General features: G+C 31.8%; 1 protein-coding gene across 1 annotated transcript in view; it reads right to left on the bottom strand.

The window, feature by feature from the left end:
• Positions 1-335: 335 nt before the first annotated feature.
• The window catches only part of LOC134253662 (nucleoporin 88-like), a 23,648-nt gene continuing 884 nt past the window's right edge, over positions 336-23,099 (bottom strand). Inside the window, exons 2-15 of the mRNA XM_062736239.1 lie at positions 22,385-22,554; positions 22,093-22,218; positions 21,606-21,881; positions 21,169-21,355; positions 20,545-20,719; positions 10,338-10,436; positions 10,093-10,168; positions 8,915-9,019; positions 7,717-7,866; positions 6,959-7,081; positions 3,432-3,578; positions 2,868-2,994; positions 2,619-2,737; positions 336-638 (exon numbers count right to left, since the gene is read on the bottom strand). Coding sequence (XP_062592223.1) covers positions 575-638; positions 2,619-2,737; positions 2,868-2,994; positions 3,432-3,578; positions 6,959-7,081; positions 7,717-7,866; positions 8,915-9,019; positions 10,093-10,168; positions 10,338-10,436; positions 20,545-20,719; positions 21,169-21,355; positions 21,606-21,881; positions 22,093-22,218; positions 22,385-22,554 — 1,944 coding nt within the window. The 3' untranslated portion in view covers positions 336-574. The remainder of the gene's footprint in view (positions 639-2,618; positions 2,738-2,867; positions 2,995-3,431; positions 3,579-6,958; positions 7,082-7,716; positions 7,867-8,914; positions 9,020-10,092; positions 10,169-10,337; positions 10,437-20,544; positions 20,720-21,168; positions 21,356-21,605; positions 21,882-22,092; positions 22,219-22,384; positions 22,555-23,099) is intronic.

Below are 23,099 nucleotides of genomic sequence, written 5' to 3' on the forward strand. Positions count from 1 at the left end.
TAAAATGATGGAATGTGTGCTACATTACATACAAGTGTTGCTGAGTGTTAATCTGAACTAGATAAGTGCAATTATAGACAAAAAATATTTGAGCAATTACCTACTATATTTACAATATCAGGCCAATATAAACTGGGTAGATTAACCATAATAGGATTTTATTTCTGATCACACACTCTTATAACTGTGCACTGTAAATAAAAGAAATTACCCAACTGAATACACATCTTAATACATCAAAATGCTTTTCAATACAAACTTGAAATATTGTTTTTCAATTGAGAAAAACAGAAAATTTGATAGATTTTTTTGTTGAAAGACAAAAGTTCTACTTCTTTCAGTCTTTATTTTTATTATTAACACAAGTAACAATTACATAGGTCACTTTCACCTAAATTACAACACTGCTGTTTGTCAAGACTTCAGTTTCTTGGCCCTGTCATATTTTACAATGCATGGGGAATAACTTTAAACAAACTAGTCAATATTTTCACCACTCAGCAACACTTAACAGAAATATTCCCTGGCTATCCACTGAGTTTGTTGCTGCCAAAGCTTTCAGTTACAGTTTCTATCAGACTCCTGCTTCAAGTTTTAAAGCATTGACTTTTTGCAGCATTTCACCCAAGTCATCTCCCCTGAAAAATATAAAAGTCAAACAATTATAGAAAACACATATAACAGTCGATATTAAAAAGCATAAAGGTAAATGTATTTCTGAAAATGTATTTTAAGAAAATAAATGTTTAAGATTACACAATTATTCTGACCAAATCATTTTATAAGACATGGACATGCTGAAACATTTTCAGACAATGATGAGGAAAGGCTTTTGTTTTATTGAATTGAAAAATGATGCAGTAAATAGACCATTGTAAAGGCCATAGTGTGTATTCAATATTTAACAATGTTTGTTGGAAATATTTTGGTATAACTTTTTTGTTTTAAATGCAGTCATTTTGATACAACAAATCTCAGTGCTTCAAACCCCTCAAAACTGGCTTCTTGTATTATGAAGCACTTCATTAGGTAATAGGACAACAAAAGTAAAATACCTCACTTGCGGCTTGTAATGTTTTTTTCTTCCATAGTCCATATATAAATTTTATTTTTTTATAAATGGCTCTTGGTCAGAATATATTGATGGCCAATTCATTTTAAAATGGCCCATTAAATATTGTAAACAAGCAATATAGTGTTGCAATATTCATTACGTCAAATAGCGCGATCAATATTGTGATAAACCGTACTTAGATCTCTAACGCCTTTCACACACACATTTTAATTATTATTTACTTCTTATTGTGGTCAAGATAATCTTGAAATCAATTCATTGAAAATATATTACAAAGAAATAAACATTTCTCAAAGAAAATATTGTCGACAAATGCAATACATTTTGTGTTAATATTGATATTTGTAATTAATTATAAATTGGAATAAAAAAGTTGAATAATTGGCAAGTTTATAAGACATTGAATCAATGGAAACAAATATAAAATTTGTAATTATAATTTAAAAGCTGTTTTATTGAAGTAATTCATATCATGATACATCAAATTATACAACCCACATAAAAAATCAACAAAATTTTTTTCCCTTACCTTAGAAATAATTATTTTTAATCTAAAATATTAGTCTGGCATATATTTAGCAGAAATATCAACGTTTTTTTTTTTCAAAGTCAATAAAATAATATTGATAAAAATCTTTTATAAGTTTTAATTTTCGTTTTGAAAATATTGAAAATATTGAACCATTTTGATACATATCACAATCGTGTAAGATCGTGTAACGTGTAGAATCGTGAACGTGAAAGATCGTTCGTGTAACAGGTTTAATCGTGCGTTAATCGTGCGGAATCGTTCGTGTAACGTGATCGTTCGTGTAAGTTGTCAACAATAACGTTCCAGCCACTGTAGAACAACAAAAGTAAAATACCTCACTTGCAGCTTGTAATGTTTTTTCTTCCATATTTCATATATAATTTTATTTTTGTTAAATGGCCCTTGGTCAGAATATATAGATGGCCAATTCATTTTAAAATGGCCCATTAAATATTGTGACTTCTAGTGGCCTTCATCACTTTCCCAATCACCCCCCCCCCCTTTCACACACACATCCACCCACCACTAGGGCTGGGCAAAAATATCAATATTTTGATATATTGCAATACATTGAAAGAAAATATTGTATTGCAATACATTTTTGTAATATTGATATATCGGAATATGCTTAGACTAAAGAATTTTGTCATCAAATATAAAAGTAAATGTAAGAAAGGCTTGTTATTAAAGCCAAACGGTAAGACAAAAGCTGTTTTATTGATGTAATTCAGAACATAACTTAAAAAAAACAAGAAGATTTTTTTTCCCTTTTGGTTACTTTTCAAAGTTATGTACATTCTGAATGTAAATTAGAGTTAATATAATAAGAAAATGCCAGTGTAATTTTCATTGAAAATATTGCAATACTTATCACAATGCAGTTAAAAATATCGCAATATATCGCAATACGAAATTTCTGGCCAATACCCAGCCCTACCCACCACCACCCACTTTCCTTAAAATAAGTTTTGTTGCTATTCTTATCAGGTCTCTTTATACACTGTGACTTACTCTTGCTTCAACACGTCCTTTATCTGTTTGAGTTGACCAGGCTTCAGTATGGGACTGGAGAGGAGTCTGTTGGGTGTCTGGGCTATCTGTCTTCTCTGGTAGTCCTGTTTTATTTTCAGCTACCAAAAAATATATCCCATTTAACATTTTCCAATGTTATTCTAAAAAAAATGCTTAAAATCAATTGAGTACCTTCTCAAAGAAATCCTTTCAACACCACACCCCCTTTCTCTTAGAATTGTATTGTACCTGCTCTAGAGATCTCTTGTACACCTCCAGTTGTTCCTCCATTGTCTCTAGCTCTCTCTTCATCCCTCTCTCTGCCTCAGACATTGATGGCATCCTCTCCTGTAATCGTCTCATCACATCTTCAATCCTGTCAGAGATTAAACCAATCCATTTCAATTTTTTGGGACTTTGAGAAATTGATCTTTTCTTCTATAGCTATCATCTAATCAAAGACTACTTACCTTGGGATAGGTCCTAACCTTCTGTGGTAGAACTCGAGTCTTATCAGAGACTGCCTACCTTGGGATAACCTTCTGTGAAAGAGCTACATTCTAATCAGAGACTGCTTACCTTTGATTGATTTCTTGTGGTAGAGCTACAGTCTAACCAGAGACTGCTTACCCCCTTGTAGAGCTATAGTCTATTCTGAGCCTGTTTAACTTTGGATGTTCTCCTCTGGAAAACCTAATCAGATCTGCTAAATTTTGGATTCTGACCCCTAGTAGAGCTGCAGTCCTATCAGAGACCACTTTCCTTTGAATGACCTATTTTGGTAGAGCTACAGTCTAATCAGAAACTGCTTACCTTTGTAGGATTTCCTCCTGCTTATCCTGACAATCACTGTACTTTGTGGCCAGGTTTTCCGCCATGTCTCTGACTTTGTTCCGAGACTCCTGTAAATTTGCAATGTCCTCTTCTTGTTGGGACCTCAGACTTCTCAGGATCCTTACTCTAGAAAAATAAATCAAAGATGGAATAAACCATGAATCATCTTGCAGACTTGATATACTTGAATGCTTAGAACTAGTGGTAATGGTCTGAAACAATAAAGGTTAAAAAGCACAGTTAGGTTCCAGGTATATACTATACATACAATGTATCAGAGTACATACTAGGTAAATGTATTCTTAACCCATAAATCAAGAACTGCAGATTAAAAACTCTATCATCAAGCAGCAAAGAAGATCCGGCATTCAAAGCAAGTTCAGTAGTATACATCCCATGATGCATGAGCCATGCAAGTATGGTCTAGAGAGGACTTCTAGTTACTTTAAAAATGGAACCTGCTCCTAATACTTAAACAAGGACACTGATGCTACGGGTACGGAAATAATTTAGTGTAAGTGAGGTGCCCTTAAAAAAAAGGAATATATTATCCTGGAATGATAGGTGCCAATCTATCTTCACCTAGTTCTCATAATATGTTCCACTTATTCAAACCCTCAAAAATCATAACTAATTGAACCTGAAAATAATCATTTTCAATTTAAATATACAGGTATTTAAATTTTTATATGGTTGATCAGATTTTGAACATGTTTTATGATTATATACCAGTAAATAATGTATTCATGTAGTTTACAATTTATTTAAAGCAGAACATATTCAGTGCCATCAGCTTGTACCTAAGTAACAAAGATTACGCAGGTAGCATCCATGCACTGTTCAAAATAGAAGAAATAAAAAAAAACTTTTTTTTTAAATTATAAGACTATATATTAATCTATATTTAAAGTACATCACATTAATATTTATATCTTTTAAACTTAATTGAACCTATCAAAGCTGGCTGCAGTGAAGCAAAGTTTAATGACTGAAAGACAGACCCCCAAAAAGTCAGTTAAACATTACTTTCCAATAAAAAAAAATACTGTACTAGGTTGGAAATATAAATCTGTGGAAGCTATCTCGTAATTCACCTGTTCTACCTGTCAAAATGTGGTTTTCGTCTTATTTTTATGACAGCTCGAAATCACGGTAATGTTACCTGTCAACCGCGCGCATTCATTACTTATTGCAATTGATTACCATTTGGATGCTGAACGGTCAATTCAACAGGGTCAAACATAGTTTGCAGAGGCCCCCACGGGCAAAAATCAAAATATTTACGAACTTGTCTCCTCTGTACTTCATTTCATGCATTTATTATGAAAAATTAATTTTCATTATGAATACACCTTTTGTCGAAATCAATAAATAAATTAAAAAAACGACCACATAGTGCAAGGTCATAAGACTTTGTTCCCAAAAAGATATTGTTTTCACAGGTAAACTGCACCAAATTAATTAAGGTTGTCGTTAATTGTTCCCAGGCTGCACTGACATGTTGTTTACTTGCCACTGTGAAGTGGAACATTAACACTAAGACCACACATCAGCTTACTTTAAGAAGTCTACTGTCTTTTGTTGACAAAAGACTTGCTATAAATACCTACACACTGCATATAAAGCTAATTCTCTGTTTATATAATTACAACAAAATGAAACTCCTCTATTGGACATATCTGGTTGTATTCAAGTCTTACTTGGTTTTCATCACATTTGTCTCTCTTGATACATGTTAGACAATGCATTAAGTTTTATCTTTTTCAAACCCTGTCAAAATATTCAAAGAATTGGACTATAAATAGATTCCATTTACAGCCTTAGATTTCCTTTTGTAGTATTTCATACTTAAGTTTTCCAAGAAAAGTGTCATTAAGTCTTACAAATGCTTATTAATAGCAGTAAGAGAAAAAATTATTACATTTACACATGATTTGTTTGATTAAAATTAACTTGAATGGCAGGTTCTCTCTAACCCTGCAGAAATAAATTATAACTGAACTTATCTTGAACACCAATATTTCAGATAACGAGGATATGGGGAAGTGAGTTGGCATTGTTAGTCCTCATAAGTTTTGATGCATATTTTTAAAATTTAATCTTGGTCTTGTTGAGATTGAATTAAAGAAGTTACAACAAAAAGCCCTACATTGAGTAATGAACGGCTGATAAAATTTTCATTCCATGCTCAAAATTTTCAGTGAAAGAATCTCAGATGTGTACCTAAGTAAAAAAGATGATGCAGGTGCAACCATACACTGTACAAAATAGAAAAAAATAATAATAAAATAAATTGCTGTATAATCCCTATTAAGAGCCCCTGCCCCTATAAGCACACCCTTAGGTCTTTCTCAATTGTCAGGAAATAAGGTGCCCCTGTACAGTGATTAAAATCATCTAGAATTTTTATTGATAAGTGTGACAAAATTTGAAGAAAGTATGAAGCTACGTGCATTACTGGAAGATAAAAATAATATAATGTTGTAACTGAAATTTTACATACATTGTATTTCTAAATATGTATGTTATTTGATCCTTCCCTGATTCAAGGTCTGGGGTCAAGATAAATTTTAATTAGAAGAAATTTATAATACATGTACATACTACCCACACATTAAAAGGAAAGAAACTGTAGAAGAACTTTTTTTTCTATGTGTTATAAATTTACGCTATATAAGCTGTTACAGAAATTTATTCTATCATACTTATTGTTTTCTGAGAGAAGATAAGTCTGTTATTATCAGGTTTCATTTGAACAAGATGTTACATATGAGCAAAATTAAAATTTTTTACCCTGTTGTTTGGATCTAATTAATGCTAAAACACTTTAGTCATTTTTTTTCTCTCAATAAATTCATTTCAACAAGTAATGGTGCATGGAATGAGCCTCTTGCACAACTCATTATTATGCTATAAAACCATGTCTTACTTTCAATCACTTGATGTCTAACTAAGGGTAACTTATAACTTTTTCACATTCTGTAACTGTGGATTTATTGACTGGTAATAATATTCAATATATTTGAAATATTTAAACACAAAGATGCCAAAATAGTCCCGGTGGAAAACATTGAAGCAGCTAAAGTTTAACATTTTATGTACACTTATCAAATTGAATATTGCTTATGGAGAATAAAAATAGTCGGACTCAGTTTACCCATCAGTGACTCTTTACATATAAACTACTAAAACAGGATAGATTAACTCCCACATTAAACCTTCAGATAAAATTTGTCATAAGCAACCACAAAATTTTTACCCACCTAAACAGATCACAAGAATATAAAGGATCTAGGATTTGGGATTGAAAACTGATTAATTTGTCACCTTTCGCCAGAATGCAGCTTCTAGGTGTGGATCTATTAATTTTTTTCCAGTGTGGGTGGCTTTTCTCACCTTACCTGTTGCATCATGTGGCATATTCCTGGGAAGGATACCACAGATTTCATGACAGTGTAAAACAGTCAAATTTCAAGTTTTGAACCTGCCCCTGACTTGGATATTACCTTTTTTGTATTTCCTGCTGAGCTTGCTCTTGTTTCAGTAGGTATTCTTCACGGAAAACTTGAGTGGTACGTGTCAAAAGCTGGAAACATTCCTGCTGGGATATTTCTGTTTTCTTGTCAAATCTAAAATAAAAATTCACACATGGTTTTAGTCTTCTTATCCAACAACTTCTGTAAACATTTGCTGAAATTTGGATTATGTCAATTAAAATAAAACTTTTTAAAAATAAAATCATATAATTTTTAGTTCAAGCTCTGTATAAAAAATGTAATTCTATATCAATCTATAACAAAATCAAACACTTTCCAAGCAGTTCTTAAAATTGAAAAAAAAGAATTTCACAAATTTATTATTGCATTTAACTAAACAAATTCATGTTACTAACAACAAAGAATGTGTGATCATATTTAACATGCACTAAAATGATATTTTTGCCTACTGGCTATTGCATGTGTACTTTTAAATATCTATTATTTATACAGCAAAGCTTCTGTCTATTTCCAAACACACAATCGTGTAATATCATGACATTTCTACTAGTGGGAGGAGAACCTATAACTTAACATAGGAATGTGTCAGCCAGGTTTCCCTTAGTTTTGTCCTTGAAAAGGATCTTGTATGATAATTTGGCAACCAATACCAAAAAATTAAGATTGAGAGCTGACATGCTTCATTCTTATGCAGTGACATTTAATCAAATTGAATCTGAAATTCTATTAAACGACTGAGGTTTCTAGGCAATTAGTGCGCTCTTTACTTAATCTTTGGGTTGGTGACATTGCGCTGCAGTATTTTCTTGATGTAGACATCAAATGGTTCCCGGTTCAAGCGTCTCAGTGGAGATTCAATGGCTTCAGGATTCTCTGAGGAGTGGAGAGTATCACCGCTGTCCCGGTATCTGCTAGGACTACAACAGAGAAATCACAAAAGTCTCTCAAACATTATAGACATGTATATCCACATTTTTTTTTAAAGAAAAATGAGTAAAAATTTACAGATCATAACACTTTTTTAACTACATTATTTCAAAGCCTATAAAAATGCTGCAGTGCCAGTGTAGGTTACAAAATTACTGTAAGCATACTTTTTTTCCACAGGGTCATAATTCTGCAGAATCTCTTTTTCTGTTTTCTGTGGCTAGAAAATTACTGAGACTCTCACAATATACATGTATATGCCTTACATGTAAATCAAGTTCAATGGGACAAATTTTTCACTGAAAATTTGTGACCGCAAACATACATGTAGCATAAATTAATACCATGCAGAAATTATACTTCTAGAGTATTCTATTCCATTCAAAATTAAATAAGGATTAAGAGAACAGAATCATTTGATGACTTGGCCAATTTGACATTCTGGATAGGTCAAAGCAACAGCCAATGAGGAGCTAAGGAAGCCATCTTTGATATCCAAAGAATTAATTATGGCAGTTTTCAGCACCATTCAAGAAACTTTTGGGTCAAATTTAAAGACTAGACAAATATATTTTGTCTAGAAAGGTTAATAGGTGAAAAATTTACACAAAATAAATAGATACACACTATAAACATACTGAGAACAGAAAAATGTTAGGTAAAAAAAAATATTAAAACTTAAATTTATGAAATGTGTCCTGAATTTTTCAATCAGAATTTGTTTTTTAATGCATGCAGTTCAAGGCATCATTTACATATAAATTCAAATCGAAATATGTTTTGCATTTTCCAATATCAATCCTCCAAAAACAGGACACATTAACTGAAAATTCTCTTGCAATGCAGCTATATCAAAATAATTTTGAAAACCAGTTTATTTGACATAATATGCTAATGTGTGATAATATATAAGAAATTAACTTCAACAGCATTTCACCACATTTTGGCATATCAATTTTTCTCAATGTATGTTAATTGTCAGAACATGTTAATCCGTAATGCTCGACATGATTTACTGGTGTCAGCACATGTACATACCAAAGGGGGAGGGAGACCAGTTCATAATCTGAGGTCAAGGTCAGGAGGTAGGGCTCCACGGAAAGTCCCTTGACTAAACCAAGCCCCAGGACAGGAGCAACAGGACTGCGGAAAAAAAAAATTTTACAAAGCAAAATTAATCTTTTTTAAAAATTATGCTTGGCATTTCAAAGAATTAGTTTTTCTTTAATATCTTGTGTGTCTCGGTGACACAACCAGAAGCTAATTACAACATGCAAGAGCTACAGTGCAAAGACCTACAATTAATGTTACAATAAAATGTGACACTACCTTTGGAAAATATGTTAATGAGCGTGTTTATGTAAATTTGTAAAAAATGTTGTGCACCATCTTTTGTTATGTATACAGTTGTTTCTAGTTTAATCTAGGGTCAAACAGATCTGATGTCCTAGAGTAGAAAAATAAAAATTACATCTGCAGATTTGAACGTAAATCTTCCTGGATTTGATTTAACAACACCAGGATAGGTACAGAGTCAATTAATTAACATCCAGAAACGCAATATCTAACATGCATTGCGTTTCATTATCTATCCCCTCAACATTTCTACTATTTATAAACAAAATTTACATCCAACAGCCATAAATTTTCCTAAAGTAGATTAGACACTGTACAATTTTAGGGAAGATTTATGCCCAAATAAGAAGGTGAAGATGATAACATTGGTTTTTTTTGCCTTTATCTATCAATGTCTCCAATATAGACGTCGTATAAAATCAGACGCTAGTGTCACACAGTGCCATTCCTAGTATTCAAATTTGAATTGTGTTTTAAAAAATATGATTAGAATTGCAGATACATTGACCAATAAAAAAATATCTAAAAATATTTATAGCTATATTGGTTTATTATATAAAAATTAAGATTTCTTCCTATTATTTTTTGACAGATAATCTTTCCTAAGTCAAGAATTAAAAAAAAATTTAACCATTTAAATTGTGGCTCTTTTTAGCAAGGAAAAAAATATCAAAAGTTCAGCATTGAATTAAATCTATAGGAAATATATATTTTCTGATAAAATAAGATAAATGTAAACATACCATGGAAGAAACAAAATTAAAAAAAGATATCTCTTGGTAAAAAAAAATAAAAATAATCTGGCATTAATTCATAGAACATATGTAAGTTCCATTTATATCATTGTATGGCTACACTACCTGGAGGGGAGGGGTTTGGTACAGATTAGATGTTCTACAATACAGTCCTCATGCTCCGGAACTCTGTCACTCTGGTCTGAAAAAAAAAATCAAGAAACTGCATGAAAAATGTCTTTGTACCTCTACAAGACAATCAAAATGTTTTCACGCTCACATCAGTTTAAATCTTCCATTTTTCAGAGTGGCCGTAAAGAGAACAAGAAATTATTTCAAGAAATTAATCCATCAAAGTCTCCACAGCTTACCATCTGTGAAATACTTGTGGTATTCCTGTATCCATGGTAACACAATGGTGTGGACGCCTGCTGAATGCATGCAGTGATACCTGTCTGGGGCAACTGAGTCTGAAAAACAGAAAAATCACAAATAATAGCACATTTACACAAATTGAAATAACTCTTACAATTTAAAGGTAATATATAAAATTAAAACTTATGTTTTCAACAGCTATGCTATTTAATTGGGTTAAATAAATTAATTCACAGCATAAAACAGAATGGAAAGTTCATTGATTAATAATTTCACGTTTTTTTTTTTTTGCTTCTTCTAATAAATAGCATTCTAGATCTAATGGAATTCTGGGTAGGTGAACTGAAATGCATAAATAAAAGCAATCCCCTACCACTTAATTTGTGTCTGACTGTGGAAATTAAAGAATACAAATAGATACTGACACAGCAACAGTTACAGATTGAGACAACTAAACAAGCCAGTGGCTTCCATTACAACTTTTTCCAACAAAATGTAAATATTTCATGTACAATTTTGAAATTTCATACAGTATAGTGTATACAGGGTTATTTTCGCACTTGCGAACCAATTCTGCCTGTTTTAAATTCACCCAGTCACAGTTTTGTTTGAGAAATTATATGGTGCTCTTGTAATTCGCCCCTTTTTAAATTCGCTCACCTGTAAGCAGGGCAAAAGGGGCGAAAATAAAAAGTTCATCAAATTTTACATTAAATTCAGATTTATCTGCTAAAGATAAAAAGGAAGAAAATCTGCAAACAGCAAGATTCAACTCTGAAGGTTGACAATTAATAAAGAAATGGTCATTTTTCATTTCTTCATTGCCTGTAAGGTATGGAACCAGAGATTTCTCATCAAAATCCAGACACTAAGTCATTTAAGAAAAGCAAGCATGCCTATAGGTAATGAAAAAAAATTCACCATTTTGACAGCAAATTTGTTACAAATCAGGATTTGTTTTTTCCCTTGACAAAAATTTTGACAGCCAGTAAAAAATATTATCGCGACTCTGATTTGAGTGGGGCAACCATCTGTGAACAAGTCAGCTGTAGTCCGATGGTGGGCACTGTGGTCAACCAACACAGAGACCAAACTAACAAATGTGAAAAATAAAATGTTCCTTTGTTTTCTTTTTTATAATTTGTTGCATCATTAAATTTCTTTATCAATTAAATGTGAAGGATCATTTTTTTCTCTTAAATTATGACACCATAATGAAGACTTTAATTAACTGTACTAATTCAACCGATCTAGGATAAAAAATAGAATTTTGTCAAAGTTACACAACATTCTGTTGTTTATATAACAAATTGTCCAATGAAAGTCTGGTAATAAATTATTCATCTTTTTAAAAATTTAATTCATAATTTTTCATTCTAAATACCGTTAGTTCAATGAAAAAGATAATAAAAACTTGAGTGGCATATCACATTTTTGAAAGCTTTCAATCTTTTTTTAATTTATTAAAATATTTTTAAATTAAAGTATAGAACTATGAACATTTGGTACTTATGCCATAAATTTCAATACCGGTATGTAATAAAGAGGTAGGTTCACTAACCCCATAATATGGCCCTGCATGTCCATATATCAATTTACTGAACAAGTACATGTCCCATTTTGAACATCAATATAAAGTAGAGACTTAGTGCTTTCATTTCCTATAAAATATTTTTCTCTGAGAGTCCAAGTATTGAAAATAGGCTTTGTGAAACTGCAATGTTCTTGAACTTTAAAGAAAAAGTGAATTTGAGCATCTTTAACTAATGATTAAAATATGTGTCCAACCTGCAATCCAAAATTTTTTTTCATAGATTACCTGGTAGAATCTTTTGAAACAGTTCTGTTATTATTTAATAAAACATTTTTGATCAGATGTTGGGGGGCTAAACATGTACATGCAAAATGTTCAAACGCAGCTTACATTTTTGACCATTTTTGAAGAATTTTTATAGATTTGAGGAATATGATGTAATTCACACATTAAACAAGAGAGAAAATTACATTATTTTCATTTGTTATGCAGTCACCAAAATATCAACTGAAATTTAGCAAATTTCAACTAAAACTTACAGTTCTGATTTTTCAGAAATCATAGGGCCAAAAAAGGCCTTAAATGAACCTTGTTCTTTTGGGCAACCCCCCCCCCCCCCCCCCCCATTAAGGTTCTCACACAGAAATACTGAGTTGATTAAAGGGTGGTCGACAAAGCAAATAAAGAAGGTATTTGTTCAAGATTTGTGTATGTATGCCTGTATGCCAAAAATTGACAGAATATTCAATAGTGAACAAATTAAGATAAGAAATTCTGTAAAATATCCCCTTTAATTTTAATATTATTTTTCCTCTTATTATTGTCATTCTTAAATGGCAATTAAATTGGCTCAATTAATCAAAAATTACCTAGACTTCCATTTGGCCCTTCTTTATTATGTATCTACAGTTAATTTTTATCCCTGACTAGACAAGCTTAGTAATCCACAATTAATTTCTCCTGATTTGATTGCTTTCTCAGGTGTACATGTTAAAAAGAAATTAATATAAAATGTCTAAAGTGGAAATTCAAAGAAAAAAAAAATACCAAGAATTAATAGTCATCAATGTATCATATACCGGTATTTTTTATGTCCCTAAAAAATTATCACCTAGTAAACAATAAATTAACACTGACGTAATTGTTTTGGTCAGATCTTGCTAAACAAAACATCTGAAAAATATTTTTTACATAAATAATGGATGGTGTGTTAAAGTAGATGGACATCCATATACTGGAGTTCAGTGAGGCATGAATATGTCGCACACCGCTGAAGACTTCGTTAATCGCGGCCAATCCCCTACACTGATCTGAATACTTAATTAAATCAATTAATATCACGTTGTTACATTTATGTAGATAACTATGCCCCAGACTCCCGAAACAAGAACAAAATGCACACTTAATATCTCCTGTGTTTTTTGCTAATCAAGGTCATCACGAAATACTCATTATCAAAATTACAGAAAAGACACACAAAATAAATGTCAAGTATGATTAAATATTTTTCACCGTTAATATCATATAAGGTTCTTTGGAAAATAAGAAGCAGATTAATGTATATATCTACATTTTTTATGATAAATATTATAAAACATGAGACTTTACATATTTTTTTTCTTTTTCTTCTTTAATTCTACCAAAAAGTAATTATAAATCATTACCCCCGTAATTCTTGGAGTGACTTAACAGTCCAAAAATGCTTATAATATAGTAAACAAATTTCCATACTGAATCTGCATAATATCAAGTTATAATGATCACACTTTATACTCAAAACTAAAAATAGGTAGGTTTAATTTAATATTAAAATATTTGATCCTCTCCAATCCCCTTAATGAACATAAGATATCACACAATTTCTTTTTTAAATTGAAAGGAAAACACCACTGGGGATGTAAGTATATGTATATCATATATGTGTCATCAAAATAATAAATCAATTAAATTAACTTTTTTTGTTTTCACTGATATCATTTTTTCCGTTTTTTAATGTTATTCTTAATCTTTTGCAAAATTGTATATGTATGACTTATGTTAAAAAGTTCCTTCACCCCAGATAGTAATAAAAAGCTACAGCTTTTTGCACACAAAAGATGTCCCTGAAAGACTTTTAAACTTGCTAACCATAAGTAACCACAAGATACCATATGCAACACACAAGGCATAAGGCACCAGATCACCAGAAATTTGACCAACATGCATACCAAACAAAAATCAAAAATAACAAATTTCAAATTAAATTCTGGCATTAATTACATATTTGTTACATTTTTTTCTGGACTTTGAATCTGCAATACATGTATTACGGTAAGTATCTAAAATTAGTTTAATAGTTAAAACCACAGATGTAAGTTCAGCAACTGAAAACCTTAATATTCTCAAATTATCTTTTCAACCATCAAATAATGAAATAATTTTATCATCAGATAATTGATGGTTGAACAAATGTTGAAAATGCCCTTTTCAAGCTTTTTGTAATCAATGTATTTTTTGAAATAAGGGCAAAAAACTTTCCCGAAGGACATCAGCTATGAATGAAATGTCACTTTTCCTCAAATTAGGGGAACAATGAATGAAAAGCTTAATTTCTGTCCCAGATTTCTTTTATTATCTGTAATTACTGAAATAAGATCTGTCCAAAATATAAGTTAATGTCTTTTATCTATAAATATGTTGCTCCTGACGTGCTCAATTTCATAATTTGCAGACAAATGAAATTTACAAGAGAGACAAATTGTACTGGACATGATCTTGGAGTGATAAAAAAAGAGCAAAGGAATAGTGGATACTATATATAACTGTACAGATTAATTTTACTGATATATGTCATGATCCTAATTATTCTTTAAAACTTCTTGTGATATTTTGTTCTCTTTAAATTAAATTAACAAAAATACCAGTACCTCGATCAAATTTCAAAAGCCAAAATCATGTCAATTATTCACAAACAGCAGTGCATGGAATATCATTTCAAATGGAAAAATTAATTTCATTTTCAATGAAACAAATGCTCACTTCATGACATTCATGTAATAATTTAAGCATTCAAAGCAGCTGCAAATAATTGATTTCACATTTACCATAAAAAATGCCTTTTTTGGAACCCAAATTAAAATTGTGAGAATATTCAATGGACAAAATATCCAGGCAGGCAATAACTCTTACAAAAAGAAGCAAATAAATACATGAGATAACAAACTTTTGCCCTTCATAACATGGGACTATAAAAATATATACTGTGAAATCACAAATTTTCTGAAGGTTTAATTTTTGTTGTTTTCGAGGTATGAAGAGACCCACGAATTCATTTCCACCATGAAATGTAAAATGTTGCATAGATAACTACTCAGCAATTCTTCATCCACAAATTCAAATCCCCACAAATAAAGATTTTTTACTCAAACCAGGAAAATTTGACCCCACAAAAATATTTGATTTTCATACAGTATTTAACTCTGGTAATTTCTCTGGCAGGACAGTTTATTGATCAACACACAGAAACTGATGCTGATCAGAACTACCCTCGTCAAGCAATAGTTTCAAATACTCACATACATTGTTAGCACAAGAAATTGCAAAATTTGTCAATTCATAGATGTCTGTATGAAATTTAATGACCCCCCTCTTCTCCACCTAGTAAGTTTAAAATGATACACACATATATCTTCAACAACAACAAATTTCAAAAATTCAAAATTTTTTTCTAAGTTCTAACAAAATTTAAATCTAACTTAATGTTGACATGTTCTTAATGTAATTGTCTAGTAAAAATCCATTATAATAACATAATTCAAGAGAACGTAATGATCTTCATACATTGTATGTTTTCAAAGATAAATTAAATCCTTGCGATATATCCCACCTTTGTTGAGTCTCAAGAAAGATTTTGTTTTCAAACATTAGTTTCAATTTGCTACAAAGAAAGGCATCCAAAGAAATTGCATCTTCCCTGGCCCAAGTGGCCTGTTACCATAAACTGTTCAAGTGACTTTGTATTGACAAATCTTAAGACATGCTCAATGAGCCAAAATTCCCTTCCAGTTTTATTGTAAACCTAAGGCCCTAACTCATGTTTTATAAAAACTTTCCAAGGGAACATTACTTTATCCAATGTCCACCTTCCATGGCAATCCACTTGAAAAAAAAAAAAGTTTAAAATTTATTATTAAATAATATGGCCATTCCATTATACAAGTAACATCCTTACAGCAACATAAGATTTTCTACATGAATTATTAATCAGCCCCCCTCTTTGACTGATAACTTCCTAATCCAAAACTAGAAACAATTAGTCAAAAATTACAAAGAAAGATGTTAATTCACATTAAATCTAATGCAATAAATGTTAAAAAACAGGAACAAAATTTATCAAGTACAGTTGATTTTTCTTCATTGGGATTTGAAGCTTAAAGAAGTGGCTTATGTGCCCAATAAGTGCCTTTGAAAACCTTCTTGACACTGGCTAAAACGGCTTTCCTAGCTATCATTGGTTTAGGTATTCACCACTTGTTCTCTTCAGTTTTCTCTCTAACTAATGATCTGTCCAGTAAAATTAACACTGACTGGTTATCTTAAGATATGGTAAATAAGTTTTAACATATTACTGAGAGTAAATGATTAACAGTTCCTGTCAAGAATAAACTCTCAAAATTCATAATTCCTAGTATATTATCTGGAAAATCTAATTAAGGGCATAGAAAGTTAAATTCAAAATACATTTTACTTTAAATATAAAAGGGTTTATCTCCATTCACACACACACAAAAAAAAATCAGTGTGCACTTATACAATAAATTGAAACGTAAATGAACTGCAGATAATAGGCATGTGATAATAATGCACGTACAAAAATTGGCATATTATTGAATAATTTTGTTTACTGTTGTGGTGAAGCCGTGCCGAAAATATCAACAGTAATGAACAACAATTACACAACAAACCCTCATCCCATAATGACCTGCATTAATTGTGGCAAAATAACAACTGCTGGAGTCCAATTAATTTGAAACTAATGAATGAAGCCTAAAGAAACTTCATTTACAGCCAAAATAGGGCTGCATATTTATAATCTGTATACAAGTTTAAGAGACTTTATAATCTAGCTAAGTTTCCATATGGATTTTTCAACATTATGCAAATATTATATACTTATCATTATATAAAAACTAAAAGAAATTTAAACATAAAACTGACATTTGTCTTTCAGGTCCAACAAACACACTATTTATCTGTCCATCTTGGAGTCCAACATAAACAATGCAAAGAATTTCGTCATTTTTTCTAGTTTTTTCACACACAGACAACAACACTACTAATATCAATATTGAAGCAATGTTAAGACATACTAAAAGTATTTCTTGAATCATAATTTGAAAAGTTTTTTTTGTGTCTGTTTCATTTGTTCTATTACAACATTAAAGCTGAACTATTTGAAATCTTATATTGTCCATTTTATAACATTTTATAAGATGAATGAAACATAGGTAATCAGAGATTACAGGGCTCACCTCAACGAATGTTGTCTTTAAGTAAGGCAAATTAAGTCACACAATTAACCAACAAAAAGTGTACATCCAAAAATGCAAAATTTATGCAATTTTGATACTTTGGAATAGACTTATATAAAAACTTAAAACTAGTTCTTCATCATGAAAATGTAATTAAAATCCAGCATCTGAAGCAAGATTGAGAGTTTTCATCCCTTGATGCATCATTTGTGCAACTTTGGTTTATATAAGCCTTATAGTTTCTTGGTGATAGACCTGCATCCATAACTTTTACGAGGTCTATTATCTGGAAAATGTATGTCGAATTCAGCATCTGAAGCAAGTCCATTAGTGTGCATCCTAAGATGTATCATCCATGCAAGTTTGTTCAACATAGAGCTCAAAGTTACTTGGAAATGAAACCTGTATAAAAAACTAACATTTTCACTAATCCGGAAAATGTAGGTCAGATTCAGCTTCTGAAGCCAGCCTAGTAGAATGCACCCTTAGATGTACCATCCATGCAAGTTTGGTCATTATAGGGCTCGAAGTTACTTGGAAATGAATCCTGCACCATAAACTTTAATCTGTTTACTCATCCAGAAAATGTAGGTCAGATTCAGCATCCGAAGCAAGTCTGGTAGTATGCATCCTAAGATGTACCATCCAGGCAAGTTTAGTCATTATGGGGTTCATAGTACCTTGGAAATGAAACATGCACCAAAAATTTTAACCTGTTCACTCAACCGGAAAATGTAGGTCGGATTCAGCATCAGAAGCAAGTCTTGTAATATGCATCCTAAGATGTACCATCCATGCAAGTTTGGTCATTATATGTCTCATAGTAACTTGGAAATGAAACCTGCACCAAAAACTTTAACCTGTTCACTCAACCGGAAAATGTAGGTCAGATTCAGCATCCGAAGCAAGACTGGTAGTATGCATCCTAAGATGTACCATCCATGCAAGTTTGGTCATTATCATCATCTCAAGCCACGGTCCGGAGTCTGCACATAGCTCTCTCCTACCCGCGACAAAAAGTGTCGTAATCTTGAATATTTACACTTCTCTATTGTGACGTCATATTCAGTCAATGGCAAGTTTTGTTTCCATCGCAACTGAAATCAAACTGACGTCAACAGTATACAAGAAATATTTCCTATACTGTGATTGGACATTGAAAGGTCGCGATCAAGTTCATCATCCGACTGTGCTTTACTCGCATTGGTCAAATTTTTAATGAGTTACGAAGAGTTCTCTCTTCGTTCAACCACGGCCAGAATGGGAGAGGATCGTACATTTGGGCCGTGGTTTGCGATGATGGGTCATTATATGTCTCATAGAAACTTGGAAATGAAACCTGAATCAAAAACTTTAACCTGTTCACTCAACCGGAAAATGTAGGTCAGATTCAGCATCAGAAGCAAGTCTAGTAGAATGCATCCTAAGATGTACCATCCATGCAAATTTGGTCATTATAGGGCTCATAGTATCTTCGAAATGAAACCTGCACCAAAAACTTTAACCTGTTCACTCAACCGGAAAATGTAGGTCAGATTCAGCATCCGAAGCAAGTCTGGTAGTATGCATCCTAAGATGTACCATCCATGTAAGTTTGGTCAACATAGGGCTTATAGTTACTCGGAAATGAGACCTACACCAAAAACTGCACCAAAAATGTTAACCTGCACCAAAAACATTAACCTCGTCATTCCTTTGCTGAAATTGCAGCATCTGAAACTTTGACTGGTACAATGAAACACATTAGAAACATCTTCCTTGCATGTCTAATCAATATAGGACATAGAAGTAAAGAAAACTGCTCCAAAAAACTTAACCTTAACCCGGGACGCCGACGCCGAGGGTATCACATTAGCTCCCCCCAACTTCGTTGAGGTGAGCTAAAAATTGAGCAATTCCTCAGTTTAACACAAAACATTTGTTAAGATATTGACAACAATCTAAATTTTTCCTTTTTTCAAGAAATTCACTTCTAGAAACTATTGTTTTATCAAGTGTCATTGCAGGTATGACTATTGATTGTTTTCACGTGATGTAGAAGACAATTAAAGCTTAGAACTTCAAACATTACGAAGATTAATAACCAATCTAAATAAAATTTTACTTGTAGGAAAACGTCACTTTACAACTATAAGTCTGGAAGTCTAGAGAAAAGCATTTTAAAGTTATCATTATTATTTTTTTTATAAATGCTGTAAACTAAAATATTCATATTTTTATAGTGGTAATCATATTTTACCACCTTTCACGTAGCTTCATCACTAATTCATGTACATGTAGGCTCTATAAGCTGTATACACACAATGTAAACTAAATGTAATGCTTAACATCTTCAAGACCTAACCGTATTGTACTATTTATGATTGGTTAAGCAGTCAGAGAGGGAGGTTGCACCTAGTTTGATTGTACTGATATAGTACATGTAGTTTGCACCTTTAAATTATTGAACTGAAATTAAATTTTAAAATGAAATTCTAATTTTTTTCAGCACATTAGGTATTTCTTAATTTTCTTTTTAAAAAACATCATTTTTCAGTAAAACTAAACATTCTAATTTTGTTAAATTGGTGCCATTTGTTATCAAATATGGCACCAATTGCCACATAATAATTCAAACAAATATAAATGGAATGAACTTTTTTTTTTTGATTTATGAGTTCCAACATAAACAATTAATCTAAGAGTCCAAAATGTTTGTGTTATGGGTTGAATTCCCAACTTGAGGACCAATTTTATGACACATTCAATCACAGCTGTAATATTTTACCACTATGAGGTAAATATATCTGATGATACTTGTTCATTTTTAATGACTAGTAGGGCGTTCAGGTGTCTTCAATGGTTTGGAAAAATATTTGAAAATACATATTTGCATCAGCTGGGATAAAACAGTGGTCATTTTTATTCCTTGAAAAAAAAAAAACCAACCCAAAATCCTAACTTAGAGCTTCTGCAGTGAAAATACTTTGGAATATTTAATGTTTTTTTTAATTTCAATAAAAATAGTGAAGGTACTCTATTAAAACAGTTGATTTTTGAGAAATATTCAAATGACATGAGAAAATAATAACACAAAATGGGTAAATAAGGTATTGCATTCAGCTATTTATTTAGATAAATACACTTGTATTTTTTTTAAGCCACGTCAGTGTAAATTACCTTTGATGATTTTGATTGGACAGGTAAATGTGTCCTCTATGTACTCATCAGTTTCTACAGAGCTGGTTGTCAGGGACAACTCCAGTTCCACGCTCTCGTAGACGTACAGTGAAACTTCCTCTGGGGTCTCGTACAGAAGGCTCGAGTCAATGGAACTCTCAGAATGACTCTCCGACTGAAATATTATCTCAGTTCAAATAACTGTACATACATATTTCAGTTGAACATTGTTATCTTGAACTCAATGGGACTGAGGGAACAGGGATTCCTTTAGAATAAATAGTTGGGATTTTAAAATAACTTTGACTTAGGTTTTTGAGATATCACTGTTCCAGATATCAAAGTTAAATTGTATTTCATGTCTTTGTGCCTATAATTTTCATTATATGACCATAGTTTATTCATATATATGCACATATAATTTTCAGCAACTATATACATATACTATTGATCTGAAGCGAATTTTCATGTCATATTTTCATGACATCAGTATATGGTATCTGGTGAGATTACTTTTTTCTATATCTGCCCCATTTAGATTTCTTGTTCGTTTAAATAAATCTTGTTAATTTAAATAGATTTTTCCATATTCTACTCTATAATAGATTAGACATCTTGCAAAACCTGAAGAGTGGTATCCCTCAAATCAGACTGCATCACCAGACAGTGGTGGAGTTTTCCATCTCTTGTAGCCATAACTAACACTGGTGGGCTAGTGGCAAGAATGGCTATAGAGCAGGCATCGAATCCATAGTTGTCCTCGGCAGGGGGGTGCATCAGTAAAGGCCCCTGGGTACTCTGTCGCTTCATGCTGCAGAAAAAGCAAACAATACATTTTTTTAAAAATATTTAATAAATCTGTCAAATATAGTAAAAAATTTTTGTATTGCCCAAAGAAAATCATTTTAAACAGCATAACTTTCCACAAAGTAAGAATTAGAATATATAAAACTTGCTCTTTGTTCAAGTAAAATTGACGATGCTACTTGGACCAAAAAAACATTGATATAAAATTCACCAACACCCTGACCCAAGAACATTGATATGAAAGTCACAAATACCCTGTAGGATCTGGAGTGACATCAGTATATACAATATTGACATCTCCATTCCCATATACTACATAAGCTGGCCAGACTTCGTCAGGGTTAACAAGTGTTGAGTGAAGACGGTTCTTTCTTCTGAGTTCCACTGAAGGACCAAAGTCAAAGGAAGCTGCCACCTCGCCTAACGCTGCTCTGTAAGAAGGCTTGTTTGGAGAATCTGTTAGTTCCTGCACAGAATCGCCAAGCTTCACGGAGTGAATGGGAATATCTGGCTCCTTCAAATCATAAGTACTAAAGGAAAATGTAGAAAAAAGACATTTTCAATTTTAAAGAGAAATGGTAAATATTAAAGAGAAATGTGCAGCAAAAATGCTCTTTTTGTAACAATTTTAGAATTAAACTAAATGCAGCATTATGCTAGATTTTTTTTTAGAAAAATGTTGAAAGGATAACAAGTAATATATGGATGAATTATCAAACAGTTTAGAGATTAAATATTTACGTTAAGAGATTGTCTGAGGTGAGTATCGTCAGGTGAGAATCGGTGTCACTGCCAGGATGCCAGGCCACATGGAGAATCTGTACACTTTTGTGACTAGCAAAGTAATGCTCTGCAACACTGGTTGTTCTGAAAGAGAGTAACACAAATACAAATATCAAATAAAGGAAGAGACAAAATTTGGAAAGAGAAAAAAGTACTTAAAAATTAAATTCTTACACGCTTAAGCTTTGCATTGAATTGAGATTACAAAAACAGAAGCATATGTAAAAGAGGGTTTACTTCTGAGCCTTACTTGCAAATAACTACTGGTTTTCCTCCCTCAAATTCTGAATACTTCCCCCATCTCTGTGGCATTTCCATAACCATGACACCTGAGCTTCCCCATACTGCCAGAAAACTATTTGTACTGTTAAATTCAATGCTGTCAATTTCATATCGTGGAGGATCTGTACACAACAAGGTCTGAAAATATAGAAATATACATATACACCAAGTTACCTTAACTGAATGAAGGAGACACACTATTGAGGCTTCTTTAAACTTATATCTTAATATTTTTGTTGTAAATTATTTGCCTTTTTTACTATGTCAAGTTTAGATGAGGCATCTAGGTTTTCTGCTATTGGAAAAAAGTCTGAAGTTAGACCAATGCATGTAAAAACCCCTTGGTAAAAAGTTATGTTGTTAAACTGATATTTTATTACACATCTGGATTAATGACAGAAATTATTCCTATCACCATCAAAGTAGAATATGAACTATGATGATAATTCTAATCTATGCAAATACTATATAAAATATTAAGATCATTCCAAATGTCGACATGGCAGATAATTCTGATTTTACAGAACTCTACAACCCTCCCCAAACCACTGGAAAAAAGGAATGAGAAAAATTGTATAATCATAATTCCATTTAAAGATTCATCCTTTGAATGGAACATACATTTAAGATCTAGGTTATAATTTATTCTTTAATCTCTACTTTGGTATCATGCTGACTTTGTG

The sequence above is a fragment of the Saccostrea cucullata genome, unplaced genomic scaffold (assembly GCF_032062105.1).
Source record: "Saccostrea cucullata isolate Sc308-1 unplaced genomic scaffold, CSIRO_AGI_Scuc_v1 ctg418, whole genome shotgun sequence".
Lineage (NCBI taxonomy): Eukaryota > Metazoa > Mollusca > Bivalvia > Ostreida > Ostreidae > Saccostrea > Saccostrea cuccullata.